Here is a 17,500-nt window from a genome sequence, read left to right as displayed (position 1 = left end):
TCACTTAAAATATCGGATTTCCTGAATTTTCTTTAACATATGGTAAAAATATCGTTTGCTTAGGCACGCCAGGAATATAAATGCACCGTTTTTAAATGACGTTTCTGGCATCGTTAAGTCTGAATATAAACACAGAGGAAGGTGGTCCACAAATACAAACAGGTAGAAAACATATCGACGACCGAAAGTGGAGGCTGGATCTTTCACAGATGCTGGTTAGGACAAGTCATAAGCCGTTGACTTGTATCTAAAATGTTGCGACGTGTGTGTGATAAGTTGCCAACATTTGTTTATGCAATATTTAATGGTTAATTTTGGGATGGGTAAAAGGACAAGTTACTAGCATCTCCGTTCAGATTATAAAAAAAAAAATGAATCGGTAAAAAACTTCAATATTCGAGGAGAAGAGATTTGATTTACATCGTAAATTTCAAAGAAATAATGACCTTCATCTTCATTTTCGAGGAAAACTTACATCTTCCATTTCAAGAAGGGGAAAAAATTAATGACTTACATCTTCAATTTCGTGAGAAAAAAATGAAAGACTTACATCTTTAATTCCGAAAAAAATTAATGACTTACATCTTCAATTTCGTGAGAAAAAAAATGAAAGACTTACATCTTTAATTCCGAAAAAAATAATGACTTACATCTTCAATTTCGTGAGAAAGAAATGAAAGACTTACATCTTTAATTTCGAAAAAAAATTAAGGACTTACATCTTCAATTTCGAAGACATCGTCCAGTGGGTCGCGCGCATCCATCGAGGATGAACTAGGAGCGTTCATGTTGACCGCGTCGTAGCTGCCACTCCTGCCGTTGTTCTCTGAAACGGGATGGAAAGGCGATGAAGCAACTCCAGTATAGTTTTTATATCATCAAATAGCATAAAAAAATCTAGAGGAATGGTTACCTTGAATAATCGTAATTCTTTTGTGAAATTCCATGAACGATACTCATACATTGTGCAAGGCTTAACATCCTGTCAAATACTAAAATGGTGTTAAGTGGAATTTGACTCAAATTCCATTTAACACCCTGTTAAATATTAAAAGGTTGTTCAATGAAATTAACTCAAATTCCATTTAACACCCTGTTAAATACTACAAGGTTGTTAAATGAAATTTAACTCAAATTCCATTTAACACCCTGTTAAATACTACAAGGTTGTTAAATGAAATTTAACTCAAATTCCATTTAACACCCTCTTAAATACTAAAAGGATGTTAAATGAAATTTAACTCAAACTCCATTCTAATACTCTGTTAATTATTACAAGGGTGTTAGATGGAACTTAACCCAAACTCCATTTAACACCCTGTTAAATATAAAAAGGGTGTTAAATGAATTTAACCCAAATTCAATTGAACACCCTGTTAAATACTAAAAGGGTGATAAATGGAAGTTGGATTGAAAAATGGGTCAGAAAATAAGCCTTTCATTATGTTTCCTTTAACCTTTAACAGGTATAAATAATGTTCCCTTAACCTTTATCAGGTAAACATAATGTTTCTTTAACCTTTGTCAGGTAAACATAATGTTTCTTTAACCTTTGTCAGGTAAACATAATGTTTCCTTAACCTTTAATAGGTAAACATAATGTTTCTTTAACTTTTGTCAGGTGAACATAATGTTTCCTTAACCTTTGTCAGGTAAACATGTTTCTTAACCTTTATCAGGTGACCATGATGTTTCCTTCACCTTTATCAGGTGAACATAATGTTTCCTTAACCATTATCAGGTGAAATAATGTTTCCTTAACCATTATCAGGTGAACATAATATTCCTTAACCTTTATCAGGTGAAAATGATGTTTCCTTAACCTTTATCAGGTAAACATAATGTTTTTTTACCTTAATCAGGTAAACATAATATTCCTTAACCTTAATCAGGTAAACATAATGTTTCCTCAGCATTTAACAGGTAAACATCCTTAACCTTCATCAGGTAAACATAATCTTTCGTTAACCTTTATCAGATGAACATAATGTCCCTTAACCTTTATCAGGTAAACACAATGTCTCCACAGCCTTTAACAGGTAAACACAATCTTTCGTTAACCTTTATCAGATGAACACAATGTTCCTTAACCTTAATCAGGTAAACACAATGTTCCTTTACCTTTATCAGATAAACGCAATGTTCCTTAACCTTTATCAGGTGAACATAATGTTTCCTTAACCTATATCTCATACTCTTTGGAATCTGACATTTACTTGAACCGAAAAAAGGATCAATATTCAATCACATGGTAATTTAAATATCGTGTTCCCATGCCATTCGATTTGTTGCAAATGTCAGTAACTGGATGCACCATAAACTGATTTTAATGCTGTATTAAGAGTCATTTTAGGATGATACAGAGGATGCAGAAGTCTAAGAAAATACACAATTGACGCATTCTCACTGACGAAAACATAGATTTTTTAAAACTTAGTTCCGTCAAGAGTGGAGATGGTTCAGACACCGATTTCTTACGAAAACGCAAAGTATAGCAAACACCAATTATGCAGATTTATGTGAAAATGCATATTTAAAATATCCGATTTTATCAGTCAATTTCATAAAATTATATTCATACCATTTACTGGCAAAAATGAACTTGATTTCATCAACGGAGACCAAACTGCTTTATAATACTAAAATTAATTTTTGCGATAAATATATCATTATTCAAGGTATTCCGCATAAAATGCACTTTTCTATCGTTATTTATCCGTATTCTTTATTTTCTTTATCTTCGTCTCTACGTTTCAAACATCATCGGTTAATAGCATTATGTAATAACTCCAATACACTGATCAAAATTCAAAATTCATATAATGTCAATAGACCATCTTCCCTTTTGCATATACATTAAGCAACGCCCCACGAAAGGGGAGGAATAATTAAGTTGACGGTGAATAACTCGCAGAGAGATTACTTGAGAGAGAGAGAGAGAGAGAGAGAGAGAGAGAGAGAGAGAGAGAGAGAGAGAGAGATTTTTTTAGTTGTAAGTACACTGGTATGCTTTTCAGTGTGTGTCTATGAGAGAGAGAGAGAGAGAGAGAGAGAGAGAGAGAGAGACTTAAGATATTTTTCAAGTTTTAGTTACGTGGGGATGCTTTTCATGAGAGAGAGAGAGAGAGAGAGAGAGAGAGAGAGAGAGAGAGAGAGAGAGAGACTTAAGATATTTTTCAAGTTTTAGTTACGTGGGGATGCTTTTCATGAGAGAGAGAGAGAGAGACTTAAGATATTTTTCAAGTTGTAGTTACGTGGGGATGCTTTTCATGAGAGAGAGAGAGAGAGAGAGAGAGAGAGAGAGAGAGAGAGAGAGAGAGAGAGAGTACTAATAGGAATGTATTTACTTCCCGGTTAAATCATCTAAATTTATATACATTTCCGACGTCGATAACGAAAATCAACCGTTTAATCTTAAATGGGAGATGAAAATACGAGCAAAATGCTGTTAAAGAAGCCGAACAGCTAAGTGGAAAAAGGTGCAAAAGGATAATAAACAGATAAGAAGTAAAAGGCAGAGAGCAGTGTACCTGAATAACAAAGAAGATAAGCTGCGAAGATGTGTGCGATTTGCGGCACACTGTAGACAGACTCCTTAGGCCGGGATATCGATCAAATAAGTAAATAAATATATAAATAAATAAATAAAAAACAGTTCTCACCTAATTTACCTGTTGTCGGTCCGTTCACCGCATCGAGGTCATTCATATCTAAGTAACTGTTATCTAACATCTCCATCACCTGCAAATAATAGTCTTTGTAAATTACTCTAATAAAATAGACTATATATCTTTCTATCTATCTACAGTATATATACTATATATATATATATATATATATATATATATATATATATATATATATATATATATATATGATATGTATATGTATATATATATATATATATATATATATATATATATAGATGTATATTATATATATATATATATATATATATATATATATATATATAAATAAAGGTTTTTTGCCACGAAGGAAGAAATGAAAAAGCGAGATAGCCAAGTACTTTCTGTCCTGTTCGGAACAGGACCGAAAGTACTTGGCTATCTCGCTTTTTCATTTTTTCCTTTAGTGGCAAAAAACCTTTATTTATACATAGCATCACGTTTTATATACTTCGTGATCAAGTTATTCTATATATATATATATATATATATATATATATATATATATATATATAACATTACTCGTATCTGAAGTAATAAAGCAATCATAAATAAACTAAATTATTTTTTCTTCCAATACGAAATTTGAGAAGTTCGTTCATACTACAGGTTCCAGATACTGGAAATAAAAAATGTTACTTCATCGAGTAGGAAATAAAGTTACTAATAAAATAATACGTAAGTCTACGCTATCGTAAAATCAACCATAGTACTCTTTGCGTCTGTATAAGTTCACCAAAAAATAAATAAATAAATAAATAAAAAAAATAAACACATACAAACATACACTAACATACAATAAAGGCCGTATATCAGACCAAAACATACGTAGAAATACAGACCTTCATTAGAACACATTTGACGCAATACCACATTTATCAAGTTTATTGCCCGGAGTTGACCTTTCACAGTGCTCACACCCCTCCCCCTCCCTGCCCCCAGGGTGTCAGTCCCATTCCATCGTTCCCAGGAATGCCGCAGATCGTATCTTGAAATTTCATTAGGACACTAAAGCGTTTTAGGCTTAAATAAATGATTGCGATGGAAGCGACAAGTGACGATTAGATGGCATTTTCTTTGTAAGTATTGGTTACTGGTTGGAAAAATACTGAATGATATTTTAGTTTCCTGTATCCACAGATGACGTGTACTTGAGCTAAAGTGTTTCAACAGTTTCAACGACAGAATTAAGCTTTTGAATACTCTCATTATTTTCTCTCTCTCTCTCTCTCTCTCTCTCTCTCTCTTATGGTCGTTTGATTCACACTTTTAGTAATGAATTATCATTCGAAATGACTACTAAAAGAGGAAGATCTTTTGACGTTTTTTTGCATTTAATCTACACCAGAATATGGCGTGTTGCAAGCAGTTAAAATCTTAATCCGAAACATAAAGCAACGGATACAGCTTGCTTTGTACATTTCGAAGCGTTGTAAGTCTTAAGAGCCAACATTAAATAACTTGCAATAGCGACGCTAATACCCAAAATAAATGAATGAAACAATAGATGCTCAGGTGTTTTCGTCAGAAGCAGCATCCAAACCACAGACTTCCAGTTGGCATTAGTAAGAGTTTGATATTGACTGGTGCCTTCCTTACTTCATCTATTCCGCTTCTCACCTCATCCCTCTTTCTAACCACAATCTTGTACATTCTCACCCACAACCCTCAACAAATTTACCACTTTCATTCTTTTGTCATCTAAATCAACATTCATTGTTCCACTTTATAGGAAGTATATCAGGTCGTGATACCAATTTAGTCATGATATATTAACTTGAAATGAACAAAAGCAATGGCAGTCTCTGTTAATTAAATGTAGAATATAGGTATAGCATGGCAAGTAAGGAAATGATCAAATCAGACCTTCTAAATTGATTGTGAGAGACTTTCCCCCTATATAATGAATATGAATAAATAATAACATGACAGTAAAGAAAACTGACTTGCATTATGCAAAAGACTCTTAAGACATCTGCCTTACCTCATCTGTCTGTTTGTCTAAAGAGCTGACACGGTCTACTTGCAAGGCACTGCTGCTCGGACCTGGCGAAGTCACCCGGCTGGAGGTGGGGTACATCTCCTTGGCTGCCTGCGACTGAGGCTCAGGCGAGCACTGGCGAGTAGTGTTGTTGCCATATGCAGGCCCCGGAGAACTTGGCTGGGGTCCATTTCCCAAGTAACCATAAACATCGTAGTCATAATCATCCTCCACTGGCAGAGGCGAAGGAGAACGAGCCGGTTCACTTGGCTCACTGCTGTTAGAGTAGATGACATGGCTTCGAGGCTGGGGCGAGAAAGACGGGGGTTCTGGAACTGGAACTCTGTATCCTGATGGACTTGCAACATTGCTACTTTTAGGAGGAGACAACGTTCTGGAAGGAGGAGATCGTGCCCTATTTGGAGAAGGGGACCGTAGATTGTCATCGCTGTCAAAAACGTCATCATAGTAACGCAGTTTTCGGCTTCTGACGCTAGCTCTTGCATCAATATTTTCAATGACCTGTGGGCTGTAAAATTTGTCCAGATATTCGCCACTCTTTTTCGGCTGCCTGAAAATACGCTTCCGTACTTCTTGACATTCAATGAACTTCCTGTGTTCTTCTTCTACGACCCTCTCAAACACTGCTAACTTATCAGCGACAAAGGCTCCAGAACCAGTCCCTCCAACCTTTGACTTACAGTTGTAGGAGTCTGCATTAGCATTAAAATCATTATGTCTACCATAACTCGAAGTACTTTCTCCATACACTCCAAACTGGGCAATGTCACAACTGCTCCCATAGCGTTTGAGCCTTTGGCTGTCAGCCATACCTGCCAGGGATGCAAAAACTCTGGGTTTATGGATAACATCATCATCACTACTACTTTCTTCATCATTACTATCACAAGAATATCTGGGAAGATATCGATCACCATCATCATCATCAAAACCAGGTACAGTAAGGAACATACTTCTATAACCAGGCACTCTAAGGTCGTACTTTATCTTATTTTCACGATCAAAATTATCTTTAGGCTTGGGTGCTTGCGGAGTTGGGGGCTCTATAGATATTTCAGGTAAGCTTGTTGTACTTGTTGGTAAAAAAAGACATGATCTATTTTTCTTTACAGTCATTGCATTACTGGAAACACTACACGTACTTATAGACATACTACTGTGCTCTGATGTACTTGTACTATTATTTCTGGATTCATTACCTGAGGCACTAGCTGAACTGCCAAGACTTATAGTTCTCTTTGGTTTTCTATCTCCACCTGCATAACTGTTTCCTACAGTACAACTAGTCCTCGTATGATTATTAACTGCACCACTAGTCACAAAGTTAGTTTTAATACTACTAATTGGATCATCTTTACCACCAAAACCAAATTCACCAAAATTACGCTCTACACTACAGTTATCAGGGACTGGCTGGGGAAGGTCTCTAGAGGTCTTTGCAATACACTGACGATAAAAATCACAATTACCATTACTTGTTGGACTGTGGTCATCCATGAAACTCATTGATGCTGAACCTGAAAGTGGACCTGTGGGCTTTTGCTCCTCAAGTTCCTGCTGCTGCTGCTGCCACTGCAATTGCTGTTGCTCCTCCTGTAAACGCAGTTCCTCCTGTTGCTGCTGTTTCAGCATTTCTTGCAAACGTTCTTCTTCTTCCTGTTGTTGACGTAACTCTTCCTCCTTTAGTTGTAACTCGTACTCCTCCTGCTCGCGTTGAAGCCTTCTCTGCTCCTCTTCATACAGTTCTTGTTCTCTTTGTGCAAATAACTCATCATCGTACTGGTCGTTTTGGAAATCCGATCCTCCTGCTAGTTCAGGGTAATCATTTTCAACAGACTCACCAATGTAATCCTCATAAGCTTCAGGGGATATAATAGGCTTCTGGGCACTGCTAGAGTGATCTGGGGACTCTTCTTCTATGCCCTCCAGTGTCAAACCTTTCTTTTTATTTTCTTTTCTCTTCATGATTAACTGTCTTTTTTCTTCTTCCATTGCAAGTTCGGCACTCTGGGGACTAAGGGAAGAAGTAGTTGGAAAATCTAGTGTAATGATTTCTGTGTCACCTTCAATGAAATTCTTTGGGTGATTTTGGAGTAAGGTGTGCCTTTTCTGAGTATAGTCATCATGTGTTAGGTATTCTTCTCTGTCAAATATAGGAGTCACTCGTCCCCCACGATTCAAATCTTCTATCATAATAGAATCAACAAACTGCTCAACTTTCTTTGCTCTGTCAATCTTCTTAGCCTTAGGCAAATGTCTGTTTGGGAACAATTTGTCCTTAACTTTACTGCCAATTCCCTTCTTCTTCGGATCAAGATAGGTCTGGACACCAGTTCTTATATCTTCTATAACAAAGTCCTCTTCATCTTCATCATCATTGACTGGGTAATTTCCATTAATAGCAACAGAATCATCATTCCGGGTTACAACAATGTCAGGAACCGATTCCTGGCTATCACTACGGTTGTATAAGGCACCACTCATTCGAGAAGGATCATTGTTACCTTGAGAAACAGGATGAGGAGGCTCATCGTTCATGTTAAGGACAACTTCCTCAGCATAACCCCCTCCACCACCACCTCGCGAGAAGCGTTTGCCTCCTTTGCGACTTCGACCACCTTTCTGCTTTACTTTGGAGGACTTAGACTTCCCATACCGCGCAGCATTTGAGGAATAACTCTGTCGCCCTTCATCCTGGATATTTAGTATTAGATCATCTTGACCTTCAGTGAAGGCCTGCCTATGATTTGCTACTGGATTACCATTACTAGGGGGTATTGCAGTTCCTCCCTGATGCGATGGAAAATGTTCCTCTGTCTCTGGTCCATCCTCAAAACCGAGCTCAATTTCTTCAATCCTCTCTCTGCGGTTTGTTCCTATAACTTTTGAAGACTTAAAGACCAACCTCTGAGCAGGCTTTGGTCGGACATCATTCAGTTCGACCACTTCTTCGGTTTCACCACCAGGACGTAAATCCCCAACCGAACAGCTGAATCGTCCCTGAAATTAAAAGATGAAAATCATTAAGAAGAAATAAAACACTAAATGGTTGTTAATGTGCGTGAGTGTGAAAATGGGCATTGCAAGTATCCTACAATTTGATCCAAGAATTTCTATTGGTTTGGAATTGTAATCCCTGTTATAAAACAAACATGAGCATTACCTACCACAGACAAAATCAATACTATCTCAAATTTGATTGTTCCAAAATAGATATTCAATCCACAGGGAGTTAATGATACATCATAAACGCTGCTCAAGGAAATGGAAATTAACGAATAGAAAACTTTATTTCCAATCACTGAGAAGAAAGCAGATGTTCCGGTTTCAGATAGGTAACTCCTGAGACAATATATTTTGAACAATGTGTATTCTATAGGGATATAATCTTATCAAGTTTCGCGTTAATGTGTTCTTCCCTAACACGAAATAGAGCGAATGCTAGACTTGAATGGTGGTTCAACAGACAGATTAGTAGGTGGGGTTGACTTGCCGATCTCTGATTGGGGACCCATCCCATGATTTACTGTTCACAGGTAAAACTATATTTAACCTTTCACGCAAGGACACCTTTTCACAGTAATTAAAAACAAATAGCCAATGCAGTTATAAGGGTGGGTATCTTGGAAAGGTTTCCTATTCCCACTGAGATAATGGCATCAACGCTTCATGGTTCAGACGATCTGCTCTGCTGATCTGACGCTGTTGGCTACTGTTCTGTTGTGGGGATGGTAACACAATCTTCTTCTTCTTTTCCACCATTATCCCTACATTAAGGGGTTGGTTGCCTGATGTGCCTTCTCCACTACCTTCTATCAAAGGCATCATCAGGCATGGTTTAATGTTTGACAAATGGTGTTTTAAGGACCGAATGCCCTTGCTGTCATCAACCACAGTTATTGGCAGTGGGCCTAGCCTTCTACTAAAAAGTATGACTGCAAGGCAGCAGTTTCCACAGTTATTGGTGGTGGGCCTAGTCTTTTACTAAAAAGTATGACTGCAAGGCAGCAGTTTCCACAGTTATTGGCGGTGGGCCTAGTCTTTTACTAAAAAATAAGACAGCAAGACAGCAATTTCCAGAGTTATTGGCGGTGGACCTAGCCTTTTACTAAAAAGTAAGACTGCAAGGCAGCAATTTCCAGTTATTGGCGATGGGCCTAGCCTTTTACTAAAAAGTAAGACTGCAAGGCAGCAGCTGTCCTTTTAGTAGACTTTTACGACATGCAGGACCTACAGTGGTAGTATTCTTACACCCCTACCGAAGGAACCTTGGGATGGGACCACAATCTGGAACTTGAAATCCTAGGGAGATTGTTCGAGTTAAGAGATTATAATTTCTTCAGCCATGGTGACCATCCTTTACACTTTCGTCGAAGGCTATCCTACTCTGCATTCTCTCACTACCTCAGTTTCAACTTAACATTTTCATTATCAGTTTTACCGTCTGTGCCAGAGAGACAATCTGTGAGCAAACGTATCTTCGTGGGATGCTGTAACGTCACAATGATTAATTCTACAGGTCTTTACATGACCTTTGAGGTAAAACGGAAGTTAACGCCCGTATGGAGAATTGATTTCCAAGCTTCTTTAAAGTTTCATGGACTTCTAACCTCATTTTATCGCGAGACTTCTCAAATGTTTACGCTTTCGCGTAGTTTGCTGATCCAGTTTACTGTTATCGCTGTACATATTTTTCCCTTTTAAGGTATTCGAACATAACCAGTATGGTCCCTTAAAGCTGACTAGGATTCACTCTTGAAAAATCCTATGCCTTTACTCATTTGAATAAAAATAATTCCATTAAATGAGAAAAATATGTCACTTTCTTACACCTCTTCTCTTTCTTCTACCTTACAAGTGGAGAGAGAGAGAGAGAGAGAGAGAGAGAGAGGGGAGAGAGAAGATTGGAGAGAGAGAGAGAGAGAGAGACACTCTCCAATTCACTTCTAAGTTTAACAACCCTTGAGACACTGCTTCTTCAGCCCAGAGGTCTATCTCTCACTCTCATGAAAATAGGCAGAGGCAAAACCTTCCAAGGGCTCATCGCAGGCAGAAGTCAACCCCTCAAGGGTTCATTCGTAGACAGAAGTAACATCAACCCGGCCCCCCCTAATACCCCATCCCACCCCAAAGAGGTTTTTGTTTGCATGTAGTGTTCAGATGCTGCTTTTGAGGGATACCAGCGGGGGATGTGAGGAAGACGGGAGGAAAGGCTAGCTTTTATTTGTTGTTTGTGGAATGATCTTAGAGAGATGTGATAGGAGGAGGAGGAGGAGGAGGAGGAGGAGGAGGAGGAGGAGAGGGGGGGCGGGATTACGTTTCTGCAGTTTGAGGTGAGCGAATTTTAATGTTTTCCGGAAAAATTTTGTTTTGTGTGTAAAAACAGCCCTTACTCTATTTTGCGGGCTGAGAACGGTAATGTTTCTATTTTGTTGTTGGAGAACAACAACGTTTCCGATCAACATTTTGCAAAAGTTTTCGTTTCCGTCAAAATCTTGAAAAGAAGTCTGACTTCTCTATTGTGTGATGAGAAAATATTTAGCATAATGTGAATATCTCCAATTCCATTCTGAGATCGTCTCTTTGAGAAATGACATGCAGGTACTTAATTAATGAATATCGAATTAAAAAAAACATGGAAGCAATAATTTATCAATGATACATTATGTTTTGTCTTAAGTCTGTGAAGAGATGACAGAAAATCATACTTCCCTTCAGCTAAAAAGCGCCACTTATGAGACATGTAATTCTTAGCAAAAATAACTAAAGCAGTATATATGGACCTTTCCAAAATGATTTCATACCAGCTTGACAAGTCAGAGAACAAATAGGCAAATTGGAAAATCTTCATGCAAGTATGATATACTGAAACCAAGTTTTATAATTAACTGTATATATTAATCCCATTTAAAAATACTGTCAGCTTACAAGGGTAGTATTGGAAATTGCATACATAATTATCTTGTTCCTGCAATAAAGATGTTATCCACGGTATTTATAAGTTCCACTTAATTACGCTATTAGTTTCCTTAATTATCTATGAATCAAGTTTGTAAAAAGTATTCAACTTATTAATGACATTATTTAAATTTAAAATGATAACCTCCCAAAGACCATCAACAATAATTGTATTTTGGATAAAAGTTTAAGACCACTTAAACGCGTTCCTAACGCTAATGATCACAAGACTGCAATATCTTGGAATATTATCAGTTAAAAAATACCGTAGGAAACTTCAGACGGATAGTTCAACTAGAATTGATATTCCAAACATCAGGCAACACTGACATGAATAATTTTCTAGCTCATTGAGAAGAAATATATCGAAAAAACACGGGGAAACGACAAACTAATTTTCCAGGCCACTGAGGGAAATCAAAATATAAAGATTGACAGGGGAGGGGGGAGAGGGGGAGAACGTCAGATGAGTTTCTGATTCTATAAAAAGGAACAACGTGACGTAATGGAGGAAATGCAAATTATTCTTCCATTTATATTAAAATGGAAGAATGTGAAAAAAGGGGTAAAGATGTGGCAGCTGTTTTAAAAATGAATAAAATATCGATAAACTAAAATAGATCAAACGATGTATTACCATAATAAAAAATACATTAAATAAGATTATAGGAAAAAAAGCACCAAAAATGAAATTGGAAAAAGTGGCTGTAATCCTAAGTATTCTGAAGAAGATACTTCAGGAAATACCAAATAAATGCAAAAGGTACTTAAAATTTAATATTCAGCATATTAGTCCAAGAGATGTTCATTAGCAAGATTAGATGAAAGACCTTTTCCTGATAAAAAAACAAAAGTCGAAGATCTAGGTTCGCTGACAGAACAAACTTCGTTATATGGGACGCCGGTCAATAGAGAGAAACCAGGCACTATCCAACTGAACTAATGCTTTCCTATTACAAATAAAGCCCTCTCCTCTAGCAAAATGGTCCGCATCACCTATCCACAGGAAATGGGAGGTTCTGTCCTATCTGCAATAAGCCTTTGGCGAGTCTCGCTTCTTGCAATGTTTCGAACACCTATCTAAACTGGTTTGGTTTCCACGCCAACCAAGAGGAAAGGGGAGAACCAATATTGAACTACTGACGATAAATGAAAAAGAAACAAGAAAGTCAGGTAATCTGAAGAATGACTTCCGTTTGGTTTCCAAGTCTCTGAATAAGTGCCACTGCCAAAATTAACATTTTTTTTTTGACAGATGAATAATACTGCTTTCAAGTTTTTATATATTTCTATAGGCAGCATGCTAAACAAATTAGAAAAAATGTACATATATATATATATATATATATATATATATATATATATATATATATATGTATAACTGAATCACGAAAGTTAGGAACGTGATAAATCCATAAATAGAGATAAATGCCACGAAGGAAAAATAAACGAAGGAGGTCTGCAAGATCTTTCGACTTTAAAAGTCCTTTACTGAGCAGATACTGACATAAATACGAGAAAAGACAATACAAGAAGGTTCGTATAACTGACAGATAGGGATTATAAAGGGATTAGTACCTAGAATCCGACACACCTGGAAGATAAGATACCTTCCCAAACAAGCATAAACAATGGGTGCAATTAAAGGTTTAAGACAATCATCTCAGATACAATTTCCAGACAATTAAAGGATTATAGGTGACAGCTATTCGGAACTTGGTAAACAAAACCATATTCAACAATACATGACAGACATACATTACAACAAAATTTTTTTTTATTAACTCTAAGGCAACTGATTTTTATTTAAGTCAGTGATTATATCTTTGAGGTCGTTCTTAAACATGTTACAGATACAAGGGTCTAAATGAAAAAGGCCACGACTAACATTGAAATTACAATGAAAAGTAAGTTGTATTAAAGCAGATTCTAAAAGATTTCGTGATAAGACATCTCTTGACCATAATTACTGAACTATCAATCCAATTAATTCGGTGGTTGTTTTCACTTAAATGAATGAATAATGCATTACATTTTTGCCCAGTTTTTACAGAGTATTTATGCTGGCTTATGCTTACTAGCCTTGCTAGACTATCCGAGATAGAATGAAGGACAATCCATACATGGAATTTTATATATTATGTTGTTGCTTTCTCTGGGGCCATAAATACTCTGTAAAAACTGGGCAATAATGTAATGCATTATTCATTCATTTAAGTGAAAACAACCACCGAATTAATTGGATTGATAGTTCAGTAATTGCATGGTCAAGAGATGTCTTATCACGAAATCTTTTAGAATCTGCTTTAATACAACTTACTTTTCATTGTAATTTCAATGTTAGTCGTGGCCTTTTTCATTTAGACCCTTGTATCTGTAACATGTTTAAGAACGACCTCAAAGATATAATCACTGACTTAAATAAAAATCAGTTGCCTTAGAGTTAATAAAAAAATTTTTTTTGTTGTAATGTATGTCTGGTCTGTATTGTTGAAGTATGGTTTTGTTTACCAAGTTGCCGAATAAGCTTTGTTCACCTATAATCCTTTAATTGTCTGGAAATTATATCTGAGATGATTGTCTTAAACCTTTAATTGCACCCATAGTTAATGCTTGTTTGGGAAGGTTTCTTATCTTCCAGGTGTTCATCTTTCAGGTGTGTCGGATTCTAGGTACTAATCCCTTTATAATCCCTATCTGTCAGTTATACGAACCTTCTTGTATTGTCTTTTCTCGTATTTATGTCAGTATCTGCTCAGTAAAGGACTTTTAAAGACGAAAGATCTTGCAGACCTCCTTCGTTTATTTTTCCTTCGTGGCATTTATCTTTAATATATATATATATATATATATATATATATATATATATATATATATATATATAATACAATCCGTATTTAAGTTAACAACTGGAGATATTAAACCAAACAAATAACTCATAAAACCTCCACGATACTTTAGGTTGAACGTCACTTAGAAGTCTTTTTTAATGGCAAATACCAACCCGTACGTGGCCTCCTCCCTTAGCACGCATCGCATCTGCAAGAAACCATCCAAAAGTAAAATAAATGCCATTATGCAGCCCCCCATTTATACCTCTATAGCAACCAAGGTAAGTGGATTTATTCAAAAGGGGAATATATACATATAAGATTATCCCGTCGGAGTCTTGATAGTTTAAAATGTCGTGCAGTAGGTAGTTCGGGATGGAGGCTTCTCGGGAACATCATCACATCAAAGTTCTGGAACCGTCGGACCTTTGAGGTGCAAATGGGAACTTGCATAGCATCAGAGGCGGAAACCCACTGGGTAATAAGAGAGAGCGACCCGGATTAAGTGAGCAGCATCTCTGAAGATCGTTCTCGTATACTGATGAGCTGCTGGAGTTCTCTCTGGTGTGGCCTCTTCAGGGTGTGTGTTTCACGAAAAAAAAAAAAGTGTCGATTTGTGGGTGTCAAAAGCAAATTTACCGTTCTGGTGTGGCCTTTTCAGTGTGTATGTTTACCGGGAAAAAAAATGTGTCTATTTGTGAGTGTCAAAAGCGAATTTACACCTCTGATGTGACCTCTTCAGTGTGTATGTTTCCGAAAAAGGAAAAGAAAGAAAAAAAAGGGGTCTATTTCCGGGTATCAAAAGCGAATTTACACCTCTGGTGTGGCCGCTTCAGTATGTATGTTTCCCGAAAGATAAAAGGTGTCTATTTGCGGGTGTCAAAAACGAATTTACACCTCTGGTGTGACCTCTTCAGCATGTAATTTCCCGAAAAACCAAAACAAAACAAAAAATAAAATAAAATAAAATAAATAAATAAATAAATAAAATTGTCGACATGTGGGTGCCAAAAGCGAATTTACCCCTAGCGTCAAATGGAAGATAACGTACCGATTTTTATTTACAATGTTGATACAGACTTCCATGTGCATATCATTCTTATTAATTTACTATCCCGGTTAAACCGGAGACTGTCGATTTCTGGGTATTATAAAACAAATTTCCTCTGCATCTCAAGACAGAAGATACAAGCAACTATGTTCATTTCCGATGATGATATAAGTACACTTCAGTTGCCCATGATTCCTATTAATTCATACTTTCACTTACAGAGCTCCTGAATTAATTCGCTATCATATATACTGTGTCTCTTTATAAGTTCTAATGTAACTTTAAACCACAAATCATTCATATTAAATTTGTTTTGTTATAATTTTCTCTCTTCACCTATTGCAATAGAATCTCACAACAAGCATTCCAGCTCTCCTTAACTATTCAGGTGCACTGTAGGCATTACTTCAGGTACTTTTGCAGCGTCCCTTCGGTTCCTAGCTGCAACTACTTTCATTCCTTTTACTGTATCTCCGTTCATGTTCTCTGTCATCCATACTACTTTCCGCCCTATCCTAACAATTTTCTTAGTGCAACAACGAGGTCTTCCTTCTGTTACTCCTTTAAACACTTCTTTACTCTCAATTTCCATTTCAACGTTGAATTTTTGAATTTGAATTGAATATAGAATTCAGGACAAAGGCCAAGCACTGGGACGTATGAGGTCATTCAGTGCTGAAATGGAAATTGACAGTAAAAGGTTTGAAAGGTGTAACAGGAGGAAGACCTGAAAGCAGTTGCACTATGAATCAAGTGTTAGCAGAAGGCGGAAAATAAGATGAAGAAAGAGAATATGAAAGGAGGTACAGTAAAAGGAACGAAAGTGGTTGCAGCTAGGGGCCGAAGGCTCGCTGCAAAGAACCTTAAGCAATGCCTATAGTGTACCTCACGAGGTCCACTGACGGCACTACGGAGCTTTCAACGTTGAAATAGGTTCAAAGGTCCCAGCGCTTGGCCATTAGCCTAAATTTTATACTCCAGTTATCAATACCTGCTACATACCTGTCGCATTTTATCACAAAACTGCGCTTCCCTTTTATGAGCAATTTATACACGATCGCACTCGACTCCTTTTCGCTTCGATCGCGTGTTGTCGCTCAATAGGTTACAGACACGCAACGTGTGTGAAACGACACGTGTGGACGGTGTCAAAAATGAAGGTTTTTTTTTTGGGATATTTCCTATACAGCAAATTATCAATTTTCATAATGCAGGTGTACAGAGTAAATACAATATAGGTACCGTACACTACGGAGGAACTGCATAAGCAATATAATGTCCATTATGTTTTGTGAACTTAATTTAAAAAAGAAAGAAAGAAAAAAAAACTTCCACTTATTCTTATATACTTTTCATTTACTGTTCCAGCATATCCTGGAACTTGTTTAAAAATCATCCTTCTATTTCGTAAAATCTTTGATGGTTTTTAACTAACAAAATGAGTTGCTTATTTTATTTTGGTTTATTATTCTCACATCATTTTCCGAACCTCCCAGAATTGGAGAGGTCAAGCCCCATAACCCAGACCCCCGGACGTGCCTTGACATATGCTCTTTCAAATGAATTAACCGCATGCACGCACTTATTGCTTTACTTCTTATATCTATTAAACATTTCCGGTGACAGATTGTACATTTTAATTCTATTATCTCTGCCACAACTGTTTCAGTGTAAACTAAACCACAGTATTTCACTACATAATCATCAACTATTACACACATGCCCACAACAAAGGCCTTTAAGCATACGAGCCATAGAGGAACACATACAAAAGTTAGTCATAATTTACACCCAAACACTCACACTCACCATAAACACGAACTAATCAAATCTTTTCATTTACTAGAATTTTCCTTTGTAGATCACTTTAGCCAATAACCACTTTCAGTTTTACTCGCTTCAATATTTTCTTTGTCATTACTGATAAATTGTCTAATTGAAAATGCATATAGTTATAGTAGATTCACATCAA

At 36.6% G+C, this 17,500-nt stretch overlaps 1 protein-coding gene across 1 annotated transcript in view; it reads right to left on the bottom strand.

Moving 5' to 3' along the window:
- Window positions 1–17,500, bottom strand: part of LOC135212112 (uncharacterized) — a 500,342-nt gene that overhangs the window by 19,615 nt on the left and 463,227 nt on the right. Inside the window, exons 27-30 of the mRNA XM_064245510.1 lie at window positions 7,158–8,688; window positions 5,671–6,500; window positions 3,663–3,741; window positions 720–826 (exon numbers count right to left, since the gene is read on the bottom strand). Coding sequence (XP_064101580.1) covers window positions 720–826; window positions 3,663–3,741; window positions 5,671–6,500; window positions 7,158–8,688 — 2,547 coding nt within the window. The remainder of the gene's footprint in view (window positions 1–719; window positions 827–3,662; window positions 3,742–5,670; window positions 6,501–7,157; window positions 8,689–17,500) is intronic.

Source organism: Macrobrachium nipponense, chromosome 19 (genome assembly GCF_015104395.2).
Source record: "Macrobrachium nipponense isolate FS-2020 chromosome 19, ASM1510439v2, whole genome shotgun sequence".
Lineage (NCBI taxonomy): Eukaryota > Metazoa > Arthropoda > Malacostraca > Decapoda > Palaemonidae > Macrobrachium > Macrobrachium nipponense.
The sequence above is the reverse complement of the archived record's forward strand: the minus strand, read 5'-3'. Positions and strand labels throughout refer to the sequence as shown.